This window comes from Canis lupus, chromosome 8, assembly GCF_048164855.1.
Source record: "Canis lupus baileyi chromosome 8, mCanLup2.hap1, whole genome shotgun sequence".
NCBI classification, from domain to species: domain Eukaryota; kingdom Metazoa; phylum Chordata; class Mammalia; order Carnivora; family Canidae; genus Canis; species Canis lupus.
The window spans coordinates 40,082,777-40,108,673 of record NC_132845.1 but is presented as its reverse complement, the minus strand read 5'-3'; the positions used below and the strand labels follow the sequence as shown (position 1 = coordinate 40,108,673).

At 55.7% G+C, this 25,897-nt stretch overlaps 2 protein-coding genes across 2 annotated transcripts in view; one reads left to right on the top strand and one right to left on the bottom strand.

Annotated features, from left to right (window-relative positions):
* TRAP1 (TNF receptor associated protein 1) overlaps positions 1–15,373 on the top strand; it is a 51,817-nt gene extending 36,444 nt beyond the window's left edge. Inside the window, exons 7-18 of the mRNA XM_072835538.1 lie at positions 773–882; positions 1,421–1,494; positions 2,193–2,348; positions 3,990–4,110; positions 5,076–5,145; positions 7,479–7,626; positions 9,171–9,356; positions 9,742–9,880; positions 10,446–10,531; positions 11,062–11,207; positions 14,807–14,879; positions 15,110–15,373. Of these exons, the coding sequence (XP_072691639.1) occupies positions 773–882; positions 1,421–1,494; positions 2,193–2,348; positions 3,990–4,110; positions 5,076–5,145; positions 7,479–7,626; positions 9,171–9,356; positions 9,742–9,880; positions 10,446–10,531; positions 11,062–11,207; positions 14,807–14,879; positions 15,110–15,211 (1,411 nt within the window). The 3' untranslated portion in view covers positions 15,212–15,373. The remainder of the gene's footprint in view (positions 1–772; positions 883–1,420; positions 1,495–2,192; positions 2,349–3,989; positions 4,111–5,075; positions 5,146–7,478; positions 7,627–9,170; positions 9,357–9,741; positions 9,881–10,445; positions 10,532–11,061; positions 11,208–14,806; positions 14,880–15,109) is intronic.
* Positions 15,310–18,123, bottom strand: DNASE1 (deoxyribonuclease 1). Its single transcript, XM_072835539.1, has 9 exons — positions 17,822–18,123; positions 17,342–17,489; positions 16,971–17,059; positions 16,775–16,858; positions 16,540–16,655; positions 16,271–16,383; positions 16,044–16,198; positions 15,756–15,852; positions 15,310–15,672 (listed from the first exon to the last, which is right to left on the bottom strand). The coding sequence occupies exons 2-9, from the start codon at positions 17,486–17,488 to the stop codon at positions 15,619–15,621; spliced, it is 855 nt and encodes a 284-aa protein (XP_072691640.1). The 5' UTR covers position 17,489; positions 17,822–18,123; the 3' UTR covers positions 15,310–15,618.
* Positions 18,124–25,897: the final 7,774 nt, after the last annotated feature.

The window sequence follows — 25,897 nt, the reverse complement described above, 5'->3', positions numbered from 1 at the left end:
CCATCTGGGACTTCCTGGGTTTGGCTCATGGGTCTGGCTGCGCCGCCCCAACAGTTGCCTCTTAAAGGTGCTTGTTCTGCAGCCTGCGTGGGGGTCATGTCTCACAGGCTCGTTAGGGGACATTCGGGAGGCTCTCGAGCCTGTATTTGAGGAGAATGGTACCTTGGCCAAACGGAAGCACGTACTTAACAGTGGGTCCCAAACCTTCATCTCCAAATCCTTTCCCGATGGAGTCTCCCGTCTTACGTGGAGGTCCAGGGGTGCACACGAGCGGCCCTGCTGGACGGATCCCAGCCTGGCTCCCTCGGTCAGAACTGCGCTTTCTGTTTAATGCAGAGAAGGGGGTGTTCACAGGAAATGAGCCAGGGTTTGACAAGGCACCTTCTGGGGGCACATCCCCCTCTGGTACTTTGGAAACCGTGTCCCTGCCTGGCCTCCACCAAAGGTCCAGAAACGGGGGAGGGGGGGCTAGCTCGGGTTAGAGGCGTCCTCCACACATCTGCTCCCCTGCCCAGTGTTTCATGGCATCAAGGCCACCTCGGGTGACCCGAGAGCCCGTGATAGGGAGACCCCACCTGCTATGCGGTGGCTACGTTCCCTGATGGAGACACAGTGGCTGGGGGCTCAGCAGGGCTCAGAAATGGTAGCTCTCAGGCTTGTCTTTGGTGTTGGTTTGGGCCCCGCTTGCCACAGTCCCAGGAGGAGTGACCGGACGGGCGGCGTGGGAGCCATCGGCTTCACTGTGTGTCACTCTCCCTTTCCCACCTCCTAGCTCTGGGGTGTTTGAAATCGCTGAAGCCTCAGGAGTGAGAACTGGGACCAAAATCATCATCCACCTCAAGTCAGACAGCAGGGAGTTTGCCAGCGAGGCCCGGGTTCGAGGTGAGGGGGAGCCGAGGCCTCTGGGGGTGTCAGTGCCGGGGCTTAGGGCGCTTCTCAGCTTGGTCGCCTGGGCCTGCTGGCGTGGTCAGGCATTGTTCTGCCTTCCGCCCTTGTCCCTGCACGCGGTGCTTCTGCTGTTGTGCCCCCCCCGCACCCCGCCATGAGGTGCTTCCTACCTGGCCTGAACCCCGCTTCCCCAAAACCAGAGCGGGGGCTTCCACACGGTGCTCTTCTCATGGTGTCTGACTGAATGCCGAGTGCTTCCAGGGTTCACCATTAACCCATGAAACCATATTTGTGCCCCCAAGAAGGGGGCCTCTTGGTGACCTGGGCCTCGAGAGAACTGGTTCTCGTGGGGGTTGTGGTCACTCTGTATGTAGGACAGTGTCCCTGTGTGGCCTGGCTTCCCACACGTGAAACAGCTGGCACGGGGTCGTCCCAGCGTGCTCTATCAGCCCTGCAGCCACTTTTGTATCTTGAAGCTTCCTGTATTCATTGTTGGTGTGGGGTTTTTTTTGTTTGTTTTTGTCTTTTCAAGATGTAGTGACAAAATACAGTAACTTCGTCAGCTTCCCCTTGTACCTTAACGGAAGGCGCATCAACACCTTGCAGGTGAGACCCTCAGATGGGTGTGGGGACCGGGTGGTGGCCAGAGATGGGGCTGGGTGGCGTGGTCACAGCCCCCGCATGGGCCATCCCGTCCATGTGCACCATGTGCAGTTCAGTGGTCCTCGGTGTGTTCATGGGGTCAGGCCACCATCACCACAGTATGTTCTAGAACATTCTCTCCCCCAAAAGGGGGACTGCATTAGCAGTCACTCCCCATCTCCTCCCATAGCCCTCGACCCTTCACGTCAGTGGAATCAAACATTGGCCTGTGTCTAGCTTCTCACCATAGTGGTTCTGGGGTCATCCATGTTGGAGCCGGTGTCAGCCCTCTGTTCCTTTTTATGGCTGAGTCACATCCTGCGGCTAGACCGTGTTTCTTCATCTGTTCACTTGTTGATGTATTTGTGATGTTGTACAGGCAGGTGCAGATCCTCTGTGCTGATGTTCCCTGGCGTCCTGTACTGCGGAGGGGACCCTTGTTCTAGAGCCTCTTGTGTGTCTTTGTGGGACACCCTCCTCCCCACGTTGGAGTGGGTGGGGCTGGAGATGGAGACAAGGGCTTGCACCTGGGCCCACCACCCTGGTCTGTCTCACAGGGCCGGTCCTTGGGTCATCCTGGGGCCACAGGCTCCAGCAGCCCGGCTCTGCACAGTTGTTGGGAGGACATGTCTCACTGTATCCCCACGTGTTTCCACTTCTAGGCTGTCTGGATGATGGACCCCAAGGATGTGGGAGAGTGGCAGCACGAGGAGTTCTACCGCTATGTGGCTCAGGCCCACGACAAGCCCCGCTACACCCTGCACTACAGGACGGATGCACCTCTCAACATCCGTAGCATCTTCTATGTGCCAGAAATGGTGAGGCTTGGCAGGTGCAGGGCGGGGGCTCCCTGGGTGCAGGGTGGGGGCTCCCTGGGGCGGGAGCCTTGCCCCAATGCTGCAGCGTTTCCCAGCATTGGCTATACTTGCCCTGAACAGTGACAGGTGAGCACAGACATCACAAAAATTAATTCAGTAGCCTTAGAGTCAAAGCAAAGTCCATGCCAGTGGGTAGGTGAGCACAGGGTTTTAAAGTTGGTGGAGGGCTTCATGTGCCATCTTGGAGTAGAACAGATATGTCTGGCCGTGTGGCCCCGGGCTTTGTGGACCCCTGCGGAGACCCTCAGAGCGGCATGAGGGTGGCCTTTGCATGCGGACACACCACTGAGCTATGGGCTCCACGGGGCTCCGATGAGTTGGTGGGTGCTCCGTACTTGTGCTCGGCCCCTGAGACCCCCGGCTCGTAGGAGCGTGGCGAACACTTACGAATCCTGTGACAGAGAAACCTGCTCTGGGTTTGGAAGAGGTTCCTGGCTTTTTTTGACTGCCGCCCTCACAGTGCCTCATGGCCTCCCGTTTTGGAAAGCGCCGTGAAGCCCTCACTACTGAGTTCTGCAGACCAGCAGCGCTGGCGTGTCCTGGCACTTGTTAGGATTGCAGAATCCAGGGATCCCTGGGTGGCTCAGCGGTTTGGCGCCTGCCTTTGGCCCAGGGCGCGATCCTGGAGTCCCGGGATCGAGTCCCACGTTGGGCTCCTGGCATGGAGCCTGCTTCTCCTTCCTCCTGTGTCTCTGTCTCTGTCTCTCTCTCTCTCTCTCGGTCTATCATAAATAAATACATAAATAAATAAATGTTAAAAAAAAAAAAAGGATAGCAGAATCCCAGCATCCTCAAGAGCCCCTGAATCAGAGTCTTCATTTCAGCAGATTCCAGTGTGATGTGCATGCGGGCCACAGGTTTAGAGCAGGGTTTGGGGGCAGTTGTGACTAGTTTGGGCTTCTCAGGCCACACACGTCCTGGAGCCCTGCTGCTGTAGCATGGAAGTCCATAAACTGCAGATGAACCCGGCTGTGTGCTAGGAGACTTCATTAGACCCTACAGTTTGGATTTCACGTATTTTTCACATATCATGAAATAGTCTTTGTTTTCTTTCTCAACTATTTAGAAGTTGACAAGCCGTGGGACGCCCTAGAGGCTCAGTTGCTTAAGCGTCCAACTCTTGGTTTTGGCTCAGGGTGGTGGGATTGAGCTCCATGTCAGGTTTTGCACTCAACAGAGAATCTGCTTGAGATTCTCTTTCTCCATCTCCCTCTCTTTTTCTCCTCTCCTATAAATAATTTTTTAAAAGAGATAAATAAAAATAAAAGCGAATAAGCCGTTCAGTGGCTGTACCAGCCAGGTGATGGGCTGGATTTGGCCTGTGGGCTATTTATTACTTGGTGGCCTTTGGCCCCTAGTGGGTTTGGCTCTGTTCACAGGGACGTGCAAGCTGTTAATGTCCTGCAGGGGGAATGGGTTGGGGGGCTGCAGCAGCCCAGGGAAAGCCCACACCCTGCTCCCCCTGCCGAGAGCGTGTAGGGCTCCTCCCTGGGCTTAGAGCTTCTCTCTTCCTCTGGCACAGGCTCCGTGGGAAGGGGTGGTCCTCAGAGCTCCCTGACGCTGCTCTCTCCTTGCCCCCAGAAACCATCCATGTTCGATGTGAGCCGGGAGTTGGGCTCCAGCATCGCGCTGTACAGCCGCAAGGTCCTCATCCAGACCAAGGCCACCGACATCCTGCCCAAGTGGCTGCGCTTCATTCGAGGTACAGCACTGATGTCTGTGCTCTGCCCTGTGGGCCGAAGCCCTCAGCCCTGGGACTGCGTGGCTCCGTGTGAGGCCAGGGGTGCTGACTCCGGGAGAAGGTGCTTGTCTGCCGTGGGTGCAGGGTCGGGGTGAGCGGCTGCAGCTGTTTGCTGGGCAAGCTGGCCGGGCTCAGAGCGCCGCATGAAGCTGCTCAGTGCCACCCAGGGAGCTTCCTACCTCCAGCTGCCTCGTCTGGGTGCAGGGCCGAGCAACAGGACTCGCTTAAATTGAATTCTTTTTAAGTGTTTAACTGTTTTATGTGAGTTTCAGGTTTATGTATGAATTGTCTTCAAGTTAAGTGAGATTATAGCTTTAAAAAGTATTCAGCGCTGGGCAGCCTGGGTGGCTCAGCGGTTTAGCGCCGCCTTCAGCCCGGGGCGTGGTCCTGGAGACCCAGGATCAAGTCCCACGTCGGGCTCCCTGCATGGGCCTGCTTCTCCCTCTGCCTCTCTTTCTCTCTCTCTCTCTCTCTCTCTGTGTCTCTCATGAATAAAAAAAAAAAAAAGTATTCACCTTAGCCTCCATATCACCTTAGCCTACAAAGTGCGGGGGTGTCCATGATATATTCGTGATTCTGAACATAAAATCCAGGGAGTGGTTTCAGTGTGTCAGACCGAGGCTGGAATCAGCAGCTGTCCCTTGTCACAGTTCCTTGGCCTCGACAGCGTTTCTTCTGATCACGTTGCTGTGACCTGGGCTGTGTGGACGAGCTCTGGGGCATCAGCAGCACCTGGAGTGCCAGGTGGTGTTGCCCCACGGGGCCTCCCCACTGTGTCCTCACCAGTTTGCTGTCACCCACGCATGGTCTAACTTGGTGTTGGGCAGGGAGGAAGAAGAGGCCCAGTGGGGAGGTGGGGGCGTGTGCAGCGAGGCTGGGCAGAGCCACGGGTGCTGCGAGGGTCCTGACGGCCCTGTCTCACTCAGGTGTGGTGGACAGCGAGGACATCCCCCTGAACCTCAGCCGGGAGCTCCTGCAGGAGAGCGCGCTGATCAGGTGAGCCGCGGAGAAGGGACCGGCGGCGCCTGCAGGAGGCGAGGGCCCGGGAAGCCTGAAGGGGTGGTGAGGGGGGTGAGGCTGCGGCAGGACCCCGCCTGGGAGGCTGTGTGCGGGGAGACTCGGGCGTGCTGGCACAGAGGTGAGGAGGCAAAGGACAATGACCCCAGGAGGGATCTGACCTTGGTCCTGAGGTCACTGATGGCGTGAAGGTGGTCCTCCTTTGAAAAGGTCATTTGGGAATCCCTATGGGCTGAAATGGCTGCATTGCTCAGCCCCTGCCCGATTGCCAAGTGCCAGCGCCCACCCAGGGCTGAGCGCAGCCTGTCCCACACAGCCCTTGTGGTCCTTGGAGGGGGCGTCACTAGATCCCCGCGTCGTGGTTGCACAAGCAGGTGCAGACAGGTGGTGCCAGCCAGTGAGCATGCCCGAGCTTGGCCCGTGCTGCCGTGCAGGAGCAGCCCCGTGACTGCCGCCTGGCACGTGGGGCCTGACCTGTGACTCGGCCCGTTCCCGGGATGTTCGCGAGACGCTTGACTAAGGGGGCGTCTCCCAGTCCTCTCCGTATTGAGTCAGTCTTTCCCCTTGTAGTTAATGCATCACACGGCGGGGAGCGGGGGCGGGGTGGGGGGTGGCTGTGTGAACAGCATGCTGCTTCATCAAACTTAAGATTTTATTTGAGAGCGCGCGCGCACAAGCAGGGCAAGCAGCAGAGGTGGAGGGAGAAGCAGGCTCCTCGCTGACCAGGGAGCTTGACACGGGGCTCAATCCCAGGACCCTGAGGTCATGACCTGAGCCGACGGCAGAGGCTTCACCAGCCGAGCCCCCCGGGCGTCCCATTTCATTACATTTCCAGTGTGTTCATTGTAGTATGGGTTCATTTATTAATACCAAACATTTATTTGTAGGTACTGATTTCCCATTTTATTCATGGATTCTAATCTGTTACTATCTTTATGTACCTGATGCCCCCACGGCCTCCAGTTGAGCCAGCAGGAGAGGCCCCCCCAGACGGGCCCCTGTGCCCTTTGGCACGCTCCTGCCTTGTCCTGGGCAGCCTCGCTTTGGGTGCACGACACTCCAGGCTCCCTTGTTTTGCCTCCGACCTTTCCTGACCCTGGCACCACTCACTCCGTGAACATGCTCTGCCTCCTCAGACTGGAGCGTGATGCTGGGAAGCCGAGGTCTGGGCCCCGAGGACACTGTGGCCTTTACGTGGCCCTTCTCCCAGACCCTGTTAGGAGTGAGGATGTAGGAGGGGTGTCTGCTGATGTGTGTGCATCTACGTCAGTACCTGTTTCTGTGTTCTCCGAGGCCTGGTTACCACTCAGCACCCCCAGGGCGTCCTGGTTGCCCCCTCTGTGCGTGCTCCCTTTGACAGTGCGCCGTGCGCCTCATCCTTACCCTGCTGAGCTTTGGCAGTCCCCGCCATGGAATCCATTCACCGTGGCCACTGCCCTCCCCTTGTGCCGATGCCCCTGGCACCTCCTGGACTCTGATGCCACGCAGTAGGCTGGGCACTGCCCTTAGGGGTCCTTGGCTATGACCTTCCCTCCAAACCAGGCTGTGTGGTCACCCTCCTGGGGCTCAGTGTCCCCCGTAGCCTCTCTGGCTGAGGGACTGAGGCATTTGGGATAGGAGCGGGGGGGGCGGGGCATAGGTGAACGGGAGACCTGCCCTGCCTGCACTGTTATAGAAACACACGGGAATTTTGTTTTTTTAAGAGAAAGGTAAGATATTAGGAAGAAGTTAAGAATACACTTAATTCCAATAATGAAGCTGCTCACACTTTTATGCAATAAACACCTTGATCCCCCAAAAGTCCAAGTTTTGCAAAACTGTGCCCATTGCGAATGCGGGGTCAGCCCCAGCTATAGCGCACGCTGGTGTAGACTGCCGATCCCCACAGAGCCCGCAGTGCAGCCAGGTGGAGGGGCAGTCTAGGCACACGCCGCACGCACCCCGCGGCTTAGCCGTGTCGAGACTTCTGTCCACAAGGGCTGTTAGCCGACGTGGTGGTTGATGGCCAGGTAGCTTTTTCCGCTCCTGCAACCTGGTTTTCCTCATTCAGCGTGGGGGCTGTTGTAACAGCCCTGCTTTGTGTGTCCCTGTCCAAAGCCGAGGCCTGTGTCCCCGAGTGTGATCTGCCTTGGAACTGCCCCTCTCCCCCCGCCGCCCGTGGAGGCACGGCCTCCGTTCCAAGCCCGTCTCATTAAAATGGCATGTCATTTTCACTTTTTTTGATTATTAGTGGGAATTAATGTTTTTCATACTCTTCTGACCTTTCGTATTTCACAGAAGTTGCTTGTGATAAATGCATTTCTCTTCTGTAGGAAACTCCGGGAACTTCTACAGCAGAGGCTAATAAAATTCTTCATTGACCAGAGTAAAAAAGACGCCAAAAAATATGCCAAGTTTTTTGAAGATTACGGCTTGTTCATGAGGGAGGGCATTGTGACCACCGCTGAGCAGGAGGTCAAGGTGGGTCTGGAGGGTCTGGGTTTTAGGGCTTTTGGGGTGTGCTACGGGCTGTGGAGGAATCTCGTAGGGGCCAGAAACTTGGGCCTCCCAGGACGTGACTGGCACAGCTGGACACTGCGCAGGGGTCAGGAAACACAGCATCTGCTCCAGGCCTCTCGGATGCAGCAGGCCTGGTACCGCTTCCCGGAGCGTCCTGACCATGGCCTGCAGCGCCGAGCTCTTCCTGGCCTGGTGTAGAAGGCAGTGGGTGCGCAAGTCTCCTCCCTCTGGCATTCAGGGCGCTCTGGAGATGATGGAAGGCGGGGGACAGGGCAATGTGCCTCGCTCTTGGGAAGGGCAGGGCAGGTGCACTTGTGTGCGGTCAGGACATGTTCACCGTGTGATGGGTGAAAATTCTGTGTGCTGTTCCCGGGGCGGGAGTTCAGTTCAATTACTTTAAAATGATAGGATCATCTCAAACATTTTTTGGCCAGTTTTAAATTGTCATGTAATTCACATACCATAAAGTTCACTCTTTTAAAGTGAACAGCTCAGTGGCCCTTCATAGGGATTCACAAGTTGTACTAGTATGACTGTCCTGTTCCAGAACATTCTCATCCCCCTAGAAAGACACCTGTGCCCAGTAACCTGGGATTGGGACTTCATTTTCTGCACCAGAACAGCAGTGAGGAAGGACGTCACCGAGTGTCTGGGGCTCCCCAGGGGGTTCAGACCAAGGGCCCTGGCCTGGGGCCGCCTTTGCTGCTGGCTGGCCCCAGACTCCTGGCGTGCAGGCCTGTCTCAGTTTCCACGTGTTGTCAGTTCCGTGTTTCTAGCCGACAGCAGCAAGGTGGCGATGTGTCCCCATCGTGCCGTTTCATCGGGACATCTCTGGACAGGCTCTGGTCTTTCCTGCGTCCCCCTCTCCCTGCACATGTGCTGGCTGAGGAGAAATCTGTGGTGTGGGGACGAAGGGCAGTTTGTCTCAAGTCACACCTGGGCTGGTGGCATCAGCCACCCAGGCCCCAGCTTGTTGCTTGTTGGTCCTTGGCAGGCAGCTCCCACAGTGAGAGGCTAGGACACCAGCAGGTAGGTTGGCTTCAGCCGACAGGACCCCCTTTCAGTGTCATTTGTACCCCACCAACCAGGGCTAGTTGCTGTTGTGGGGATGTGACCTCCACACCACGTCCTCATGCCCGAGAGGCAGGGTCAGTGACTAGGAATGCACAGAGGACGCTGGATCTGGGGAAGTCCCTGCCACAGACCGTGCCCACTCCTCGGACAGGACCAGAAAGTCCTCTCCACAGGGCCCTGGACCACCTGTGGTGAAAGTTCTCTCCACGGTCCCCGAACTTCTGATATGTGACCTGCCGGATACCCGCAGGTTCCCCCCGCTGGAGCCTGAGCACCATCCCTGGGCCTGGCAGCCAGGGGTGAGGCCGGCCAGACCCTTTCCTCCCCCTCCCTGTGGCCCAGGCCTCCCATAGCCATCGGTCTGTGCTGGGCGGTTGGGGGCTTTTGAGAGCGAGGACGCGGAACGAGGGTGAGCTGCCCTTCGTCTGCAGGAGGACATCGCGAGGCTGCTGCGGTACGAGTCCTCGGCGCTGCCCGCCGGGCAGCTGACCAGCCTCCCCGACTACGCCAGCCGCATGCAGGCCGGCACCCGCACCATCTACTACCTGTGTGCCCCCAGCCGGCACCTGGCCGAGCATTCACCCTACTACGAGGCCATGAAGCAGAAAAACATGGAGGTGGGTGAGCCACGGGCTGGGGCCAGGGCGGGACAATCGGGTGTCTGAAGCCCTGAAGGAGGCTCTCTGCTTAGTGGACAGTGGCTGAGAGGGCCTGGGACACGGGTAGAGCCAGGCAGCGGGAGGGAACGTGCAGGTGCCCAGAGCCCCAGCCGAGCTGCCGGCAGCTTGTGTCTGGGAGGTGACGCAGGGTTTCTGTAGGGTCAGTGTTCCTCCTGCTGCGACATACCAGGGCCCCCGGGACCGTCTGGTGAAGCCTTTTACCTGTGGGGGTCTCCGCCGTGGCCTTTGCGGACGTGGGACGCAGCCCGCACCTCAGCGCCCCTCTCCCCCATCACGGGCCGACATCTCCAGGCCCGATGCCGACATTCTGGGGCCCTCGCAGGTTCTCTTCTGCTACGAGCAGTTTGATGAGCTGACCCTGCTCCACCTCCGTGAGTTTGACAAGAAGAAGCTGATCTCTGTGGAGACGGACATCGTTGTCGATCACTACAAGGAGGAGAAGTTGGAGGATGGGTCCCCAGGTCAGCCTCCCTTCTGTCTGGGCCCAGGGGCGTAGGGAGGCCGCGGCGGGCCTGGGGGGCTGTTGGCTGCAGGGCCTCTACTGCCCTGCGTGGTGGCTTTATCTGGGGTCTCTCTTGCTTGTTCGTGTCTGGGATCCCAACCTGCACAAAATCAGCGGTTGGGAACATCTTCCGTCTTGATTCCGGGGCCTCTCCAGTGCTCCCTCCGGCTTCCTGACGGGATTAGAGATCGTCTTTTTAAAGGCTTCACTAAATCACATGGGTCTCAGGCCACCCGAAGTGGGCTCTACACCCAACACCGGCCTTGAGGTCATGACCCTGAGAGCACGAGTTGCATGTTCTACTGGCTCTGCCAGTTGGGTGCCCCCAAAAATGTCCTTTTCCAGGGGCAATTTTATCTGCTTACTTTTTGGTGATGAGCGTTTTGGGGAAGCCTCTGTGCTGGGGGCCAGCAGGGGTGGAGGGAGCCTCCTTACCCGGTGCTGGGCCGTTAGCGTTTCAGGCCCCCGTGGGTCCCGTGGGGTCATTAGCAGCGCAGAGCTCACTGCCTACTGCTGTCCCGTAGCTGGTGACCGCCTGTCAGAGCAGGAGACGGAAGACCTGATGGCTTGGATGAGAAATGTGCTGGGGTCGCGTGTCACCAATGTGAAGGTGAGGCCTGGAGATGGGCCACCACCCGCCGCCCTGGCCCCCATGGCCGTGCAGCCACCGGCTGAGTGGCCGGCCTCAATGGGCTTTCTCCCAGCGGCGGGCGAAGCCCCCCTGAAGTGGGGACCAGCACGTTGCTGCCGCTCCTCCGTGTGCGCACGCAGGCAGCAGGGTCGTGACCACTTGGCAGGAGGAAGTGTCCCGGCTGGCATACGGGCAGGTGGGAGCCATGGGGGGGCGGTGACAGCACCGCCTGCAGGAAGGAGGCTCAGGCCCCTGGGATGGGCGGGCTTGTGGACTCCCGTAGGTGACCAGGCAAGATGGACCAGGGGTGGCAACCGAAGTGTTAGACGCCGCTGGCTGCGGGGATAGAGGAGGGGCCTGTCAGGGTGGTTGCAGGAGCGCGTGTGGCAGCTGTCGGGCCCCGTTCTCGGTGCTGCACGGGAAGAGCGTCCCTGCAGACCTGCATTCTCTGTGGCCCGGGGCCCCCGCCTTCTGCTCCTCCCTCACCTGCTCCCTGGCCTTGCTTGTAGGTGACTCTTCGCCTGGACACGCACCCCGCCATGATCACCGTTCTGGAGATGGGGGCCGCGCGGCACTTCCTGCGCATGCAGCAGCTGGCCAAGACGCAGGAGGAGCGTGCCCAGCTCCTGCAGCCCACACTGGAGATCAACCCCAGGTGGGTGGCCGGCCCCTCGGGCAGGGGCGTGCATGCGTGCGTCTCACTTGCCTGGTTGTGCTGGACGGTTATGGGCGCTGCCTGTGTCTGTGACATACAGAAAGGCGTGAGGGCTTGTGTGCCGTTGGGTGAACATAAAGACGACACTCAGGCGAAACTATGTTCAATTGTGATGCTCCCTGCACGTGAGGTCCTAGGACACCCCCGACTGGCTGCGGGATGCCCCGGGGACTCAGTGGAGCCTGTCCCTCTCCTCCACGGCCCCTTAGCCCTCCCTGTAGACAGTCCTCGCCGTGCTCTGGTCTGACCGTCTGTCCAGGGAAAGCTCCGTGTGGCCTGTTTGAATTTTTCTGTAACGAGTCCCCTCGTGTGCTTTTGAAGTGCTTGTTCACCCTGCGCCGACAGTGGCCGCGTCAGGCCCATGGCAGGGTAGCAGGCAGGAGTCTGCCTCAGCGCCATGGTTTAGTCTGTCGTGGCGGACTTGTGAGTTGTTCCCGTTTGGGGGCTGCTGGGAACAGCTGCTCAGAACACTTGTCCCATCTGGTTCCCGCAGGTGTTTCCTTGAGGTTCACCTGCCCAGGTGCCCTCTGTGGGGGGAGACATGTGCTTTTTTAAGGTCTGTGCAAGGAATATTTTTAAAGATTTTTACTTGAGAGTGAGCACAAGCAGAGGGGAGGGGCCGAGGGAGGGGAGAACAGACTCCCCACTGAGCAGCCCCCCCCCACCACCACCCCCAATGACCTGCACACAGGCAGACGCTTCACCCAGGGTCCCCCAGGTGCCCCTGTGGAAGTCTTCATCACCGCATTCGTGAAGTATTCTAACATTTCTTTCTAAAAGCTTTAAAAAGTCTGGCTTTTCCGGCTGGTTTTAGTCTGTCCCTAATGCGCGTGGGGTAGGGGAGCAGTCACTCTTGTCCCATCCTTGCTGATCCGCCACGATGTCTCCATCCCCGAGCAGGTGGCCCTGCACGCGGAGCTCTGTCTTCCCCACAAGGCTGTGTTCAGTGAGTTACCCTGCAGTTCCCTTCAAGGGGTCTTCCCTCCTTGTGGGTCTGCACCGGCACAAGGTCGCCTGACGGGTTCCCACCACACACCTGTGCACGCACGCTGTTGGGCTTTTGATGGAGATTATACTGGTTCCCACGTCAATTTTGTTTTCTTTTTTTTAAAGATTTTATCCATTTATTCATGAGAGACACAGGCAGAGGGACAAGCAGGCTCCATGCAGGGAACCCAATATGTGGGACTCCATCCCAGGTCTCCAGGATCATGCCCTGAGCTGAAGATGGCGCTAAACTGCTGAGCCACCGGGCTGCCCTTTATCATTTTTGAATAATTTATTCATGAGACACAGAGACACAGGTAGAGCGAGAAGCAGGCTCCCTACGGGGAGCCTGAAGCAGGACTCGATCCCAGAACCCTGGGATCATGCCCTGAGCCAAAGGCAGACCCTCAACCACTGAGTCACCTGGGCGTCCTGTCACCTTTTTTTTTTTTTTTTTTTTTTTAAGGTTTGGTAGAGTGAGAGTGAGCAGCAGACTCTCTGCTGAGCAGAGGCCATTTTGAATGAATTGGCTTTTAAGATTTTATTTATTCACGAGAGAGAGGGAGGCAAAGACACAGGCAGAGAGAGAAGCAGGCTCCATGCGGGGAGCCCGATGTGGGACTCGATCCCTGGATCCGGGGTCATGCAGGCGCTAAACCCCTGAGCTGGATGAATTGGCATTTTTATGTCAATTCTTTCATCCATGAACATGCCAGATCTGTCCATTTGTTTAGGTCTTGTATAATCTTTTTGGTGGCTGTAGAGTTCTTGTACATTTATTGTTTGATGTACCTTATATATTGGATATTTTGAAATGTCATTTTCTAACTTGCTGTTGTATGTGAAGACTGTTCATTGAGGGAGATTTTGTACATAGTAGTGATCTTTTTAGGATTTATTTTAGCATCTTAAGACCCTGCACTGAGCTCGGAACGTGATATGGGGCCCGATCCCAGGACCTCGAGACCGTAACCTGAGCCAAAACCAAGTGTCAGATGCTTAACCCACTGCACCACCCAGGTGCCTTTACCATAATTTTTAAATCAAACTATGTCAGGTTACCCAAAACGTTAGAAGATAGCAAAAACAAATTCCTAGACTTGTCCCCTACCACAGTTACCACAGTCCATTTTGTGGGTTTTCTTCTGGACCTTGGTCTTACATTGTTCTATGCTTTTTTTTTGCCCCAGGAAACATTTTTCTCATGTTGGTTCATAAGCATAACTTTTGTTTAGACCACTGACTGGGGGATCCCTGGGTGGCGCAGTGGTTTAGCGCCTGCCTTTGGCCCAGGGCGCGATCCTGGAGACCCGGGATCGAGTCCCACGTCAAGCTCCCGGTGCATGGAGCCTGCTTCTCCCTCTGCCTATGTCTCTGCCTTTCTCTCTGTGTGTGACTATCATAAATAAATAAAAATTAAAAAAAAAAAAAAAAGACCGCTGACTGGGATGAGGTTCTTCCCCCCGCCCCCGTGAGTCAAATGACTAGACGTGAAGGCAGCAGGTGAGACTGGACTTGGGCCGGCACCACTCAGGTGGCCGGGGCGGGGAGGGAGGGGGTGTTCTGTGAGGTAGTGGCGTGGCCTGCTCGTTCTTGTTGCCAAAGACTATTTCTAAATTTTAGTTGCTTGTAAAATTGGTTCTGTGTTCTGGCTCGGAATTCTCTGGGACATAAACTGTGTGGCCCGCGTCAGGTCTGTCCTCCCAGAGCTGGCGTGCGCACGTGTGCGAGCAGACTCCGGCGGCCTGCCGAGGAGTGTACCTGTGTGAGGGAGGGAGTTGCATGTCCCAGAGCAACGTCCCTGCCCAGGTTGACAGACTCCCGCTGTCCTGTGTGGCAGCTGACACGCACCTCTCCAACGCCCGCGGTTTGACCTAGCTTCTCCATTACGGCCATTCCCCTTAAAACATCGTGATTTTGATGTAAGTTTCCTACAAACAAGGTCGGACGGCATATCTGTGGTGTTTCTCCTGTGGGGGAGGCAGACGGCGCAATGTTCTCCCGCTCTCCCTTCGACCTCTTTGTATCTTACTTCAAAAGTCCTGTGAAGTTAAGAAACGTTTCCTCCGTGTCCTCTGTTGCTCCTGTGGTGAGGAATCCCAGAGACTGGCCAGGCCCCTCCTCGCGTGGCCTCTGCTGCACCGAGGTGTTGGCTTTTCAGTTTTTAGGGCCAGTGGCCCAATTACTGGAGCTTTAAAATCTGCTCCGACACCGGGAGAGCTCTTCCAGCTGTTCTTCTGTGATTATAACTTACTTAAAGATTTTATTTACTCACAAGGGACACAAGCAGGCTCTCCGTGGGAGCCCGATGCGGGACTTGATCCGGGCCCCGGGATCACACCTGAGCCCAAGGTGCCCCTTCCTCGGTAGGGTGCGTGTTAACTCTGGTACTTACCTCTTAATCATCCTGGTTTTCTCCGTGTAGCATCTGAACTTGACATGTGCCTTGTCTCCCTACGCTGGACAGTCCGGGTGACCCTGACCCCGCAGAGAAGTCCTGAGAACATAGAGGCCTGGCACGGGGTTAACTTCTGGTGTTTTCTGTGCTGCAGACACATACTGATCAAGAAGCTCAGTGCACTGCGGGACAGCGAGCCTGAACTAGCCCAGCTTCTGGCTGATCAGGTGAGTGTCCTGCAGCGCCTGCTAAGCTGCCTTTTCTCCAAAAGGTCTCGAGAGAGGGTAGAAGCGGGGAGCAGGGGGCCCAGCGCAGGCCTCGACCCCAGGGACCCCAGGACCCTGACCTGACGCTTCACGACTGAGGCCCCCTCAAACCCTGTTGGGAAGGGAACCACGCCCCCTCTTCTCCCCGCTGGGCCTTGTCCTCCGCTGATGAGGTGAGCCCTGCCTTTCAGATCTACGCGAACGCCATGATCGCCGCGGGGCTGGTCGACGACCCCCGCCCCATGGTGGGCCACCTCAACCACCTGCTCGCCAAGGCCCTGGAGCGCTACTGAGGGGCAGCGGCCCGAAGGCCCCAGGTCTCCCTGCGGAGGTGACCGGAGAGGCAGCCTGAGATGCACCAGGGCGAGAAAGGAGGACTCCATGCCACCAGTGACAACTCCCCCTTTGAGCTTTATTTACTTAAATTAAAGGCATTTGTCAATCTCCATGTTAAACTTTTGTCTGGCCCGAGAAGGTACGGAGGGCGTGCCCTTGCCACACCCCCACCCCGTGTTCACACTGGAAGTGGAGGTGACCAGTCTCCATCCCTCCTTCCACAAACTCGAGTTGAGTTGAGTTGCTGAGTTGAGTTGTGGTGACATTTCAGGGGACCACGGGGAGAGGGTGCTCAGGAAAACCTCATCCACAATGCTTGACTGTGCAGACAGGGAGGCTCTAGGGGGCGCCAGCCCCATTCCCCTCAGGCCCTCTTGAGCGTCACCTCCACGGGGTAGTGGTCACTGATGGCCTGGGCCTGTGGGAGGGAGGACAGGGACACACCCACACAGTACTTGCTGACTGTCCCCCGCCCGTGCCCCGAGAGGGAGGGACACCCACCAGCTGGCTGCTGAGGCCGTAGGCCACCTGGAAGTTGAAGGGGGCGGCTGATTCAGGCACAACGGCGTGCTGCAGCTGACTTCCTGCCACCACGATCCTGCCATATGAGAAGATCCCATCGGCCCCAGGGTCACCAACACAGCTCTGGGGCTGAAGGTCACCCTGAGCAGCCGCCTCTCTGGCTCTGCCGTGCCATGGAGCCCATTGGGGCCTGGTGGGCCGGGGACAGACTCAGGTTTTGGGAAGCTGGACACCGAGTGGAGGCTGCTCCCGGAGGCCACCTCCTACCTGTCATAGGCACAGTGCGTGGATGTGGACGTGGTGTCCGCGGTGTCGGGAATCAGCCACTGGAAGGCCGGGTTTGTGCGCAGGCGGATAGAGGACCACTGGGAGGCAGCCACGTAGCTGCAGCCGGCGTTGAAGTCGCCCATGAGCACGATGTCCTGCCAGGACACAGTGGCCGGTTGGTCTGGGCCCGCAGCACGTGCCTCCGGGGCCCCGGGGCGCAAACTCACCTCCAGGTCCCACTTGTGCTGGACATCCAGGTAGACGTCATAGAGCGCGTCTATCTCCGCCACCGCGTCCAGCGGGGCTGCATGCAGGGGCACGACAGCGAACTCCTTGACCTCTGTGGAGACGGTGCTGCTGAGCCCCAGGATCGGGGACATGAGGCAGTCCCGAGGGGCATTTTCCTGAGTGACTTCAGTGGGAGACCAGAGCACAGGGGGTGGGGGTGGGTCGGGGGGACCAGGGCTTTCCAAGGGCCCCGGGAAGGGCTGCGCACCCGTGAGCGGGGAGTGGAACCTGACGATGGCAGGCTCGCGGCTGAAGGTGTCATTCCCGCAGGGCTCGCAGCCGTCGTCGTACTGGTAGCTGTCCAGCACGGACACGCGGTCAGGTCTGCGGGAGGCCAGGGGGTCAGCCCGGGGCCCATGGGGGGCCCATGTGCTCCGGCCTCGGGTTCCTCCCCACCCACCGCACGGACCCTCAGGGCGCGTCTCCCGGCACCGGGCCCTTACCTAAACAGAAAGAGGTAGCGTTCCTTGTAGCTGCTGCGGCCCAGCGGCTCACTGACCACATAATGGTAGGCATTGGGGTCGTCCCTGGGTCAAGAAGACAAAAGTCCCTGTCAGGGACCCACAGGAGCCTCCCATCTACATCAGGCGGTGCACTGTGCCCTGGGCCTCCCTCCCCACGACCCCCGCTGTCACGCACTGATTGAGTGTGTCCAGCAGCTTCCCTACAGCTGTCAGGTGGCTGTCTCTGACCTCCTGGACTACAGCAACGTCGTAGCGACTCAGGATCTGCGGACAGGGCCACAGTGGTGCTGAGCTGGGTGGGCACCGGGGGTGGTGGCCCTGCTCGCTGCTGGTCCCCACAGCGCCTGAGCTGCTGCCGTTCCCTGGGGCACCTTCACCTCGTCTGGCCCGAAGCTCTTCTCTGGGGCTACTGCCAGCCACGGACGGCATGCCAGGGACAGCGGCACCCCCGTCGGTGGCTGCTGCCCCCTCTCTTCCCAGCACCTGTTTGAGCCATCGCCACAGCCACCTCTGGGGTTCCCCGGGGACAGGCTGGCCTGGACTTGCCTGCACGATGTACTTGGAGAGAGTGGCATTGGACATCTTGGTCTCCCCAAAGGTCCGGATGTTGAAGGCCGCCATTCTCAGGGCCAGGGCCCCCTGCAGGAGGCCGGCCAGGGCGAGCAGTGCCCCCATCAGCCTGGCGCCCCTCATCCTAGAACAGGAGGGACACTCACAGGTGAGGCTGGGACTAGGAGCCGGTGTTCCCGCACCGTCTAACAGGTGCGGCTGCTGGAGCCCACAGCTGAGCAGGCCCGACGAGCCTCCGAGCTCCACCCCACCCCACACCCGTGGCCAGAGAGCCCAGGGAGCCACGGAGCCGAGTCGCAGACCCTGGGGTCTCCTGACTCCTGCACCCTCCGGAGGACACCCCTGGGGCTGGGACACCGACTCACCACCCTCCCCTGAGGGGCTCCAGGCCCGGAAGGTGGCAGTGACCTTCCCGGAGCCACATGTCGCCCTGCCTTCGGGCCACAAGATGCTCACCTGAAGGTCAGCTTCTCCGAGGACAGGGATTGGGATGAGAATCGGGAACTGCTATCCTCTGATCAGTAACAACACTAGCCTTTTGCTGCTTTGAGAAAAAATAATCCACAAAGGGAAGGGAGTTAACGTAGTGAGAGACCCACGCAGAGCGTGAGAGACCCACGCAGAGCGGCAGCTGAGTCCCAGCACAGGGAACATTCACTTTCCCCTGGAGTTTTAAAGGTTTAGGCAGCCGTGACCTTTCCCAGGGCATCACCTGGGGGGACAGAGAACAATGGTGCTGCCTGTGTGGCTTTCCCACGGGCGTGGAAGGCTGGCCACCCGTATTTCAACAGGTTTAAAAAAGATCACCTGATAATATTTGCATTTGGTTTTAAAAAGTCTAATGAAAGGGCCAAGGGTGCCCATGTCCTTCACACGTGCTGCTCTCCCAGGGATGGGGGGGTGCTGGCGCTCAGGCTAGAGGTGACCTTGGAGCCGGGTCAGAGCCAGCCAAGCCCTGGGTGGCCCCACCACTGCTTCCGGGGGGCCCGCCAGGCCATGGGCCCCAGGGGAGGCGGGAGGCGGGGCTCCCTTGGGTGCCAACAAGGCAGCACAGAGCCTTGGGGAGAGGAGGCGTGTATTCCAAGCAGAGGGGACACTGGGTGGCTGGGTCACAGGGACACCGCCAAGCAGCTGAGGCCCAGAGTCCAGTCATTTGTTTTGGGATCCCCGACTGTCCCATTTGTGTTTGTTTTCTGTGTTGAGACAAGTCCGCAAACAGCTGCTGGCTCATGTTGACGGAAATGCATCCTCTCCCAGCCGGAGGGGCCAGAGAGCACAGTCCGCGTAGCCGTCCGGGGGGTGCGCTCCAGCGGAGACACCGGGGAAGGTCCCTGCATCTCCAGCTCCCGGGGGCCCCAGACCCGCTGGGCTCGAGGCCACGGCCCCCCACTGTCACTTCTCTGCCCCTTACAAGATTCCTGGGACCATCAGGACCTTCTCCCCGTCTCGGGATCCTTGACTTGATGGCAGCTGCAGTTTGGGGTTTTTTTGCTTTGTTTTGGCCACCGAAGTTAGCAGTCACAGGTTCCAGGGACTAGCACACGGATCTGAGAGCCTCCCAACCCCTGGAGGGGACTCCACGTGTGGGGGAGGGGACGCATGGGTCTCCGGGTGTAAGGGCGCGAGCAAGGGCGCAGGACAGGAGCTCAGTGGCCTCGAGGCAACCGTCATGGGAGCGCAGATGAAAAACCAGTCAGAAGGTAAGCCAGGAGCCCAGGAGCCCAGATAATGGGAACCCGCTGACAGTGCTGTGGCCACAGTTCCCGCGTCCCTCCCGTGCAGGCAGGTGGCCTGGCCCCCAGGCTGCGGGACTCCCAGCGCTGCCCTTAGAGACGTTTGCCTGCAGCTTCCCCCGTTTTCAATCTGAGGTTTCAGTCGCAACAAAATCCAGATCCCGACCAGCGAGCGAGGCCGCAGGTGTGCTCCCCGCACTCCTCCCGGAGCCGCACATGCCGGGCGTGGCCGGGGAGCCCGGAGCCAGCAGAAGGAGGCCAAACACCGAGCCCAGTGCCCTGCGGAGCTCCAGCCACGGAGTCTGCCCTCCGTGCCAGGCCCGCGCCGTGGCCCCGCTCCTGCGAGGGGGCCCAGGCTCGGCTGCCGTGTGCGCGGCCCTCAGGGCGCCACCTGCCCGGGGAGAAACAACGCAGCCTGAGGAGGAGCCTGGAGTGGGGGGTCTGGGGCCCACCCCAGGCTCACCCACTGCATCATCGTTTTGAACCCATTGTCTTCGTCTACAAAATGGGGATAAAACTGGGGCGCCTGGGGGGTTCGGCGGTTGAGCGCCTGCCTTCGGCTCAGGGCGTGACCCCGGGGTCCCTGGATCAGTCCTGCATCGAGCTCCCCACGTGGAGCCTGCTTCTCCTGGCTCTGCCTCTGTGTCTCATGAATAAATAAAACCTTTTAAAAAAATGGGGATAAAACTGTCCCTGCCTTCCCCTTAGGTTTAAGTATCAGTGTGGGTAACATCCCACGGAAGACTCCTCTCACATCTCCCTAAAAATTCATCTTATTTCTTTTTAAATTTTATTATTTGAGAGAGAGAAAGAACGAGTTAGCACGCACAGGTGAGGGGGTGGGAAAAGCCGGCTCCCCGCTGAGCAGGGAACCCCACATGGGGCCCCACCCCAGGACCCTGGGGTCATGACTGGAGCCGCAGGCAGACGCCTAACCTACGAAGCCCACCCCCCCCCCACCCAGGCCCTTCAGTCACTGTTATCTTTTTCTCATTAACTTCTTTCCATTTGTATCAGTCAGTTCTTGTTCTGTAACGAGCAATCCCCAAACTCGTATAACCCAGATGCATTTTTTCCTTTGCATGTAGGCCTGCAGCTACCCAAGGCACACTCTTCTAACATGGCGGAAGGTGGAAACTTCCAGAAGAGCCAAAAGAAATACATGATGCCTCCAGAGGCCCCGGCTCAGGATTTGCATAGTGCCTCCTCTGACCGTGTTCTCTTGGCCCCCACCGTGGCCAAGCCCAACATCAACAATGGGGGCTCCGCAGTACCCTCCTCCCATGCCCAGCCCCATAACGGAAATGCAGAGCGGGCGCCAGGGAAAGGCAGGAAGCCCCGTGCTTCTGGCATCATTGAGTCTTGTCAGCAGGGAAATGAGTGCTGCCAGCAGACTGCCTTCTCTGATCAGGATGAGCTATTTTTACATCAACCCTGACAGAGTTTTTTAATTCTTTGGTTAAACAGAACCTACTCCAGAGACAGGAAAAGGAAACTGCACCTCACAATGGTTTACTGAAGTCAAAGCCAGGTCTTGAGCTCTGATGTGGCTGAAATCAAAGGATCAGGAAAAAGTCCTCTAACCTCTGTTCAGGGTGTTGGGCTGCAAGTCACAGTAAATGCCATGGGACCCTGTGACCTGTTCCCAAACACGGTGGGGGTTGGGCTGCCCACCAACATGGAGCCGGGACGGGGGAGGCGAGGATGGCCCCAGGTCGGGAGGGAAGGACGCGCGGCTGTGGTTCCCAGACGGCACAGGTGGCCGCGCAGTGACCCAGAGGGCGCTGCACGACGCTCGCAACCTCTGCAGGGAACAGGGTGCTCCATGTGGCTGGTGACTGTGGGGAAGGTGCTCATGGTTTCGACGTTTCCTCCCGCTACGTTTCTCGCCAGGCCCTCGGGTCTCTGCAAGGCCAGTGAAAACGTGATCACTGTGCCAAAGTCAGTGTGGAATGGGCACCAACCACGGCAGCACCCATGCCGGTGCCAAGATTGTAAAGGCGCCCAGAGGCACACACGTTCCATTCCTAAGTAATTTTGGTGACTTAAAGTATTTTTTCTTCAAATTCATATATACAGATCTTCCTCAATTCACAATAAGGGTTATGTCCCCATTAGCCCACTCCAAATAAAAAATAGCTAAGTCAAAACGTGCCGAATACCCTAGCAAACGCCAGAGCTTAGGCTCGCCTACCTCAAATGTGCTCAGAACACTTCCATTAGCCTACGGTTGCGCCAAACCACCTAACACAAAGACTATTTTGCAACAAAGCATTCAACAGCTCATATAATTTGCTGAATACTGACAAGGAGAAACAGAATGGCTGCCTAGGTACAGAATGTTCCAAGTCTGGAAACCTCATGACCACACGTCTGACTGGGGTGCTAGGGCTCCTGCCACACTGCCCAGCGTCCTGAAAGGATCCTATCGCAGACCACTGGCCGGGGAAAAGATCCATGTTCAAAATTTGCAGTATAGGTTCTAATGAATGCATATCCCTTCTGCACCATCGTAAAGTCAAAAACTTGTAAGACGAAACATTGTTAAGTCAGGGACTATATATTACTTTCCCAAATGTCTCTTAAGTTGCTGGGACATAAATACTTAAGTTGCTTAGACTTAATCTATTTAATGAATGGAACTGTTAGGTATTTCTTTTGGCCTAGGGAGTCCCTTAGAATAATTACGGGAGCTTATGTAGGTGCGCTGAACTGAGAATACCGGGAACCCCTGGGTCTAACTCACACACACAATGAATATGCCTGAGTTGCTGTATCTGTAGCTTCCTGTACTAAATATACCTTCTTTTCTGGCCTTCATCATTCATAATAGACTGGATAGCTACCTCCCCACAAAGAAATTCTCAATTCTGTAAACTGCTAATGAGAAAATTGGATTTTGGATTGGATTGCAATGGATTAAACATCTCAACTGTGTTTAAATGTATGAGTACATGCTGAAGTAAAAAATTCATCAGTCATGTTTAGGAGATGGTAGGGAGCTGACCTATTACTCTGCAAAGTGGCCAACAGTCCAAAATCAAGAAAGCACCCTGCCTTTCCTATGTAAATGATACCACCGAGTTGCCCAATGGTTAGTGAGAGGAACCTGCTGTCCACACCTCCTGAACAGAGGACACAACACCACTTAGGAAATGGCTTGCAAAAGCTACTCGAATGTTATCCAACTTCTAGATCTCAGTACCAAATTACAAGTGACAGACGCACATCCGTCATCAGCACCAAGGGGACACAGAATAATCCAGACTATGAGAAACTCCAAGACAAAGGATAGTCTCATCAATAAATTTTAAGAAAAAGAGAAGGGGGAAGACCTTACAGAATAAAATGAAATATGAGATCTATTACTGATGCAATATGGACCCTATGAAACAATGAATCTCAATTGCTTAAATGAATATTTGCTTGGGGCACCTGGGTGGCTCAGTTGGTTAAGTGCCCGACTCCTGGTATCAGCTCAGGTCTTGATCTCAGGGTCATGAGACTGAGCCATGTGTTGTACTCCACGCTGGGTGTGGAGCCCACTTAAAAAATAACTAGGGCAGCCCGGGTGGCTCAGTGGTTTAGCGCCATCTTCATCCCAGGGCATGATCCTGGAGATCCCAGATCGAGTCGCACATCAGGCTCCTTGCATGGAGCCTGCTTCTCCCTCTGCCTGTGTCTCTGCCCTTCTCTCCCTCTCTTTCTCTGTGTCTCTCATAAATAAATAAACAAAATCTTTATTTTTTTAGGATAAAAATCTCTTTTAAAAAAATAAATAAATGAACATTTGCTTAATAAATCACTTAAGAGGCAATCCTCACTGATAAGTGAGGAAATTTTAAACACACCTGTTGTTGTTTTTTTTTTTAAGATTTTATTTATTTATTCATGAGAGACAGAGAGAGAGAGAGAGAGGCAGAGACACAGGCAGAGGGAGAAGCAGGCTCCATGCAGGGAGCCTGATGTGGGACTTGATCCTGGGACTCCAGAATCATGCCCTGGGTCAAAGTCACCGCTAAACCGCTGAGCCACCCAGGGATCCCCAAGTGCACCTGGTTTTATTGCTCTTTGCTTTAGTGTACTTTGCACAAAGGGAAGAAATGATTGAGCTTTGTGAAGAAGGCATGTCAAAAGCCAACAGAGACCAAAAGCTAGGCCTCTTGCACCAATTAGAAGTTCCAAATGCAAAGGAAAAGTTCTGGAAAGAAATTAAAAGTGTTACTCCAGTGAATATACCAATAAAAATAAGAGGGCAAAACAGCCTTACTGCTGATAGAAAGCTTTAATGGTCTGGATAGAAAATCAAACCAGACACAACATTGCCTTAAATGAAAGCCTGATTCTAGAGCCAGGTCCTCTCTTCAATTCCGTGAGGGCAGAGGGAGGTAAGGAAGCTGCAGAAGGAAAGTATGAAGGCAGCAGAAGGTGGTTCACGAGGCTTAAGGAAAGAAGCTGTAACATAAAAGCACAAGATGAAGCTGCAAGTACTGACAGAGAAGCCGCAGGGAGTTCTCCAGGAGACGAGGAGATCATTAATGAGGTTGGCTACAATGACCACCAGATATTCAGTATAGACGAAACAGCTTTGTAATAAGAAGACGCCGTCCAGGGATCCCTGGGTGGCGCAGTGGTTTGGCGCCTGCCTTTGGCCCAGGGCGCGATCCTGGAGAGCCAGGATCGAATCCCATGTTGGCTCCCGGTGCATGGAGCTGCTTCTCCCTCTGCCTGTGTCTCTGCCTCTCTCTCTCTCTCTCTGAGTGACTACCATAAATAAATGAATGAATGAATGAATGAATGAATGAATGAATGAATGAATAAATAAATAAATAAATAAATAAATAAATAAATAAATAAATAAATAAAAGAAGACGCCGTCCAGGACGGTCACAGCTACAATGGAGAAGTCTGTGCCCGGCTTCAAAGGGCAGGCTGCCTCTTGTGAGGAGCTACTAGAGCTGGTGACTTGAGGCTGAAGCCAATGTTCATTTGTCATTCTGAAAATCCTAGGGCATTTTCTTAAGGTTATACTAAATCTATTCTGCGCTGTCTAAATGGAACAACAAAGCCTAGATGACAACACATCTGTTTACAACATGCTCTACTGAATATTAAGCCCACTGTTGAGACTTACTGCTCAGAAAAAAAAGGATTCTTTTCAAAATGCTCACGGACAATGCACCTGGTCACCCCAGAGGTCTGATGGAGACAGACAATGAGATTAATGTGGCTTTCACGCCCAACACAACATCCACTCTGCAGCCCACAGAGCAAGGAGTAATCTGGACTTTTGCATCTTATTATTTTTTAAAGATTTTATTTATTTGAGTGAGAGAGTACAGAGGGATAGTGAGATGGAGAAGCAGCCCCCCCCCCCCCCCCCCCGCCCCTGCTGAACAGGGAGCCTGATGCAGGGCTCGATCCCAGGACCTTGAGATCCTGACCTGAGATGAAGGCCGATGCTCAACAAACTTGAGCCACCTAGGTGCCCTTCATATCTTATTTCTTAAGAAATACATTTTTGGGGTGCCTATTTTTCCTTCTGCCTCTGCCCCCACTCCTCTCTCTCTCTCAAATAAATAAAAATTTAAAAAAAGAAAAGAAATAAAATTTTATAAGGCTATAACTGCCACAGACAGTGATTGCTCTGATGTATCCGGGCAAAGTCAATTGAAATCCTTCTGGAGGGATCCCTGGGTGGCGCAGCGGTTTAGCGCTTGCCTTTGGCCCAGGGCGCGATCCTGGAGACCTGGGATCGAATCCCACGTCGGGCTCCCGGTGCATGGAGCCTGCTTCTCCCTCTGCCTATGTCTCTACCTCTCTCTCTCTCTCTCTCACTGTGTGCCTATCATGAATAAAAAAAAAAAAAAAAAAAAAGAATATTTCTGATTCATGGGAAAAGAGCAAATATCAACCTTAACAGGAGTCTGGAAGAAGTTGATTCCAACCCCTCATGGGGTTCAAGATTTCAGCAGAGGAAGTCACTAAGATGTGGTGGAAACAGCAAGAGAACTAGAATCAGAAGTGGAGCTCAGGGCGCCTGGCTGGCTCAGGTGGAAGAGGGAGTGACTCTTGACCTTAGGGTCATGAGTTGGAGCCCTACGTTGGGTAGAGAGGTTACTTAAGTAAATAAGTATTAAAAGAAGTGGAGCCTAAAGATGGGGCCGAGTCACTGCAATCTCATGATAAACCTTAAGCAGAGTTGTTTCATATGGATGAGCAAAGAAAGTAGTTTATCGAGACAGAATCTACTCTGAGGATTGTTGAAATGACAACAAAATATTTAGAATATTTTGTAAACTTAGCTGATGAAGCAGCTGCAGGATTTGAGAGGACTGACTCATTTTGAAAGAATTTCTACCATGGGCAAAATGCTATCAAACTGCATCATGTGCTCCAGAGAAATTGTGAAAGGAACAGTCAATATGGAAAACTCCACTGTGGTCTTAAGAAGTTGACAGAGTCACCCCAACCTTCAGCAGCCACCACTCTGATCAGTGAGCAGCCACCAACATCGAGGCAGGACCCTCCTCCAGCAAAAAGATTATGACTTCCAAAGAGCTCAGCTGATGGTTAGCGTTTTTTAGCTTTATATATAGTAACTTTTTAAAAGATTTTATTTACTTGACAGCACAAGCAGGGGGAGCTGCAGGCAGAGGGAGAGGGAGAAGCAGGCTCCCCAACTGAACAAGGAGCCTGATGTGGTACTCAATCTCAGCACCCCGGGATTGTGACCCGATCCCAAGGCAGATACTTAACCGACTGAGCCACCCATGCACCCCTAAATAAAGTAACTTTT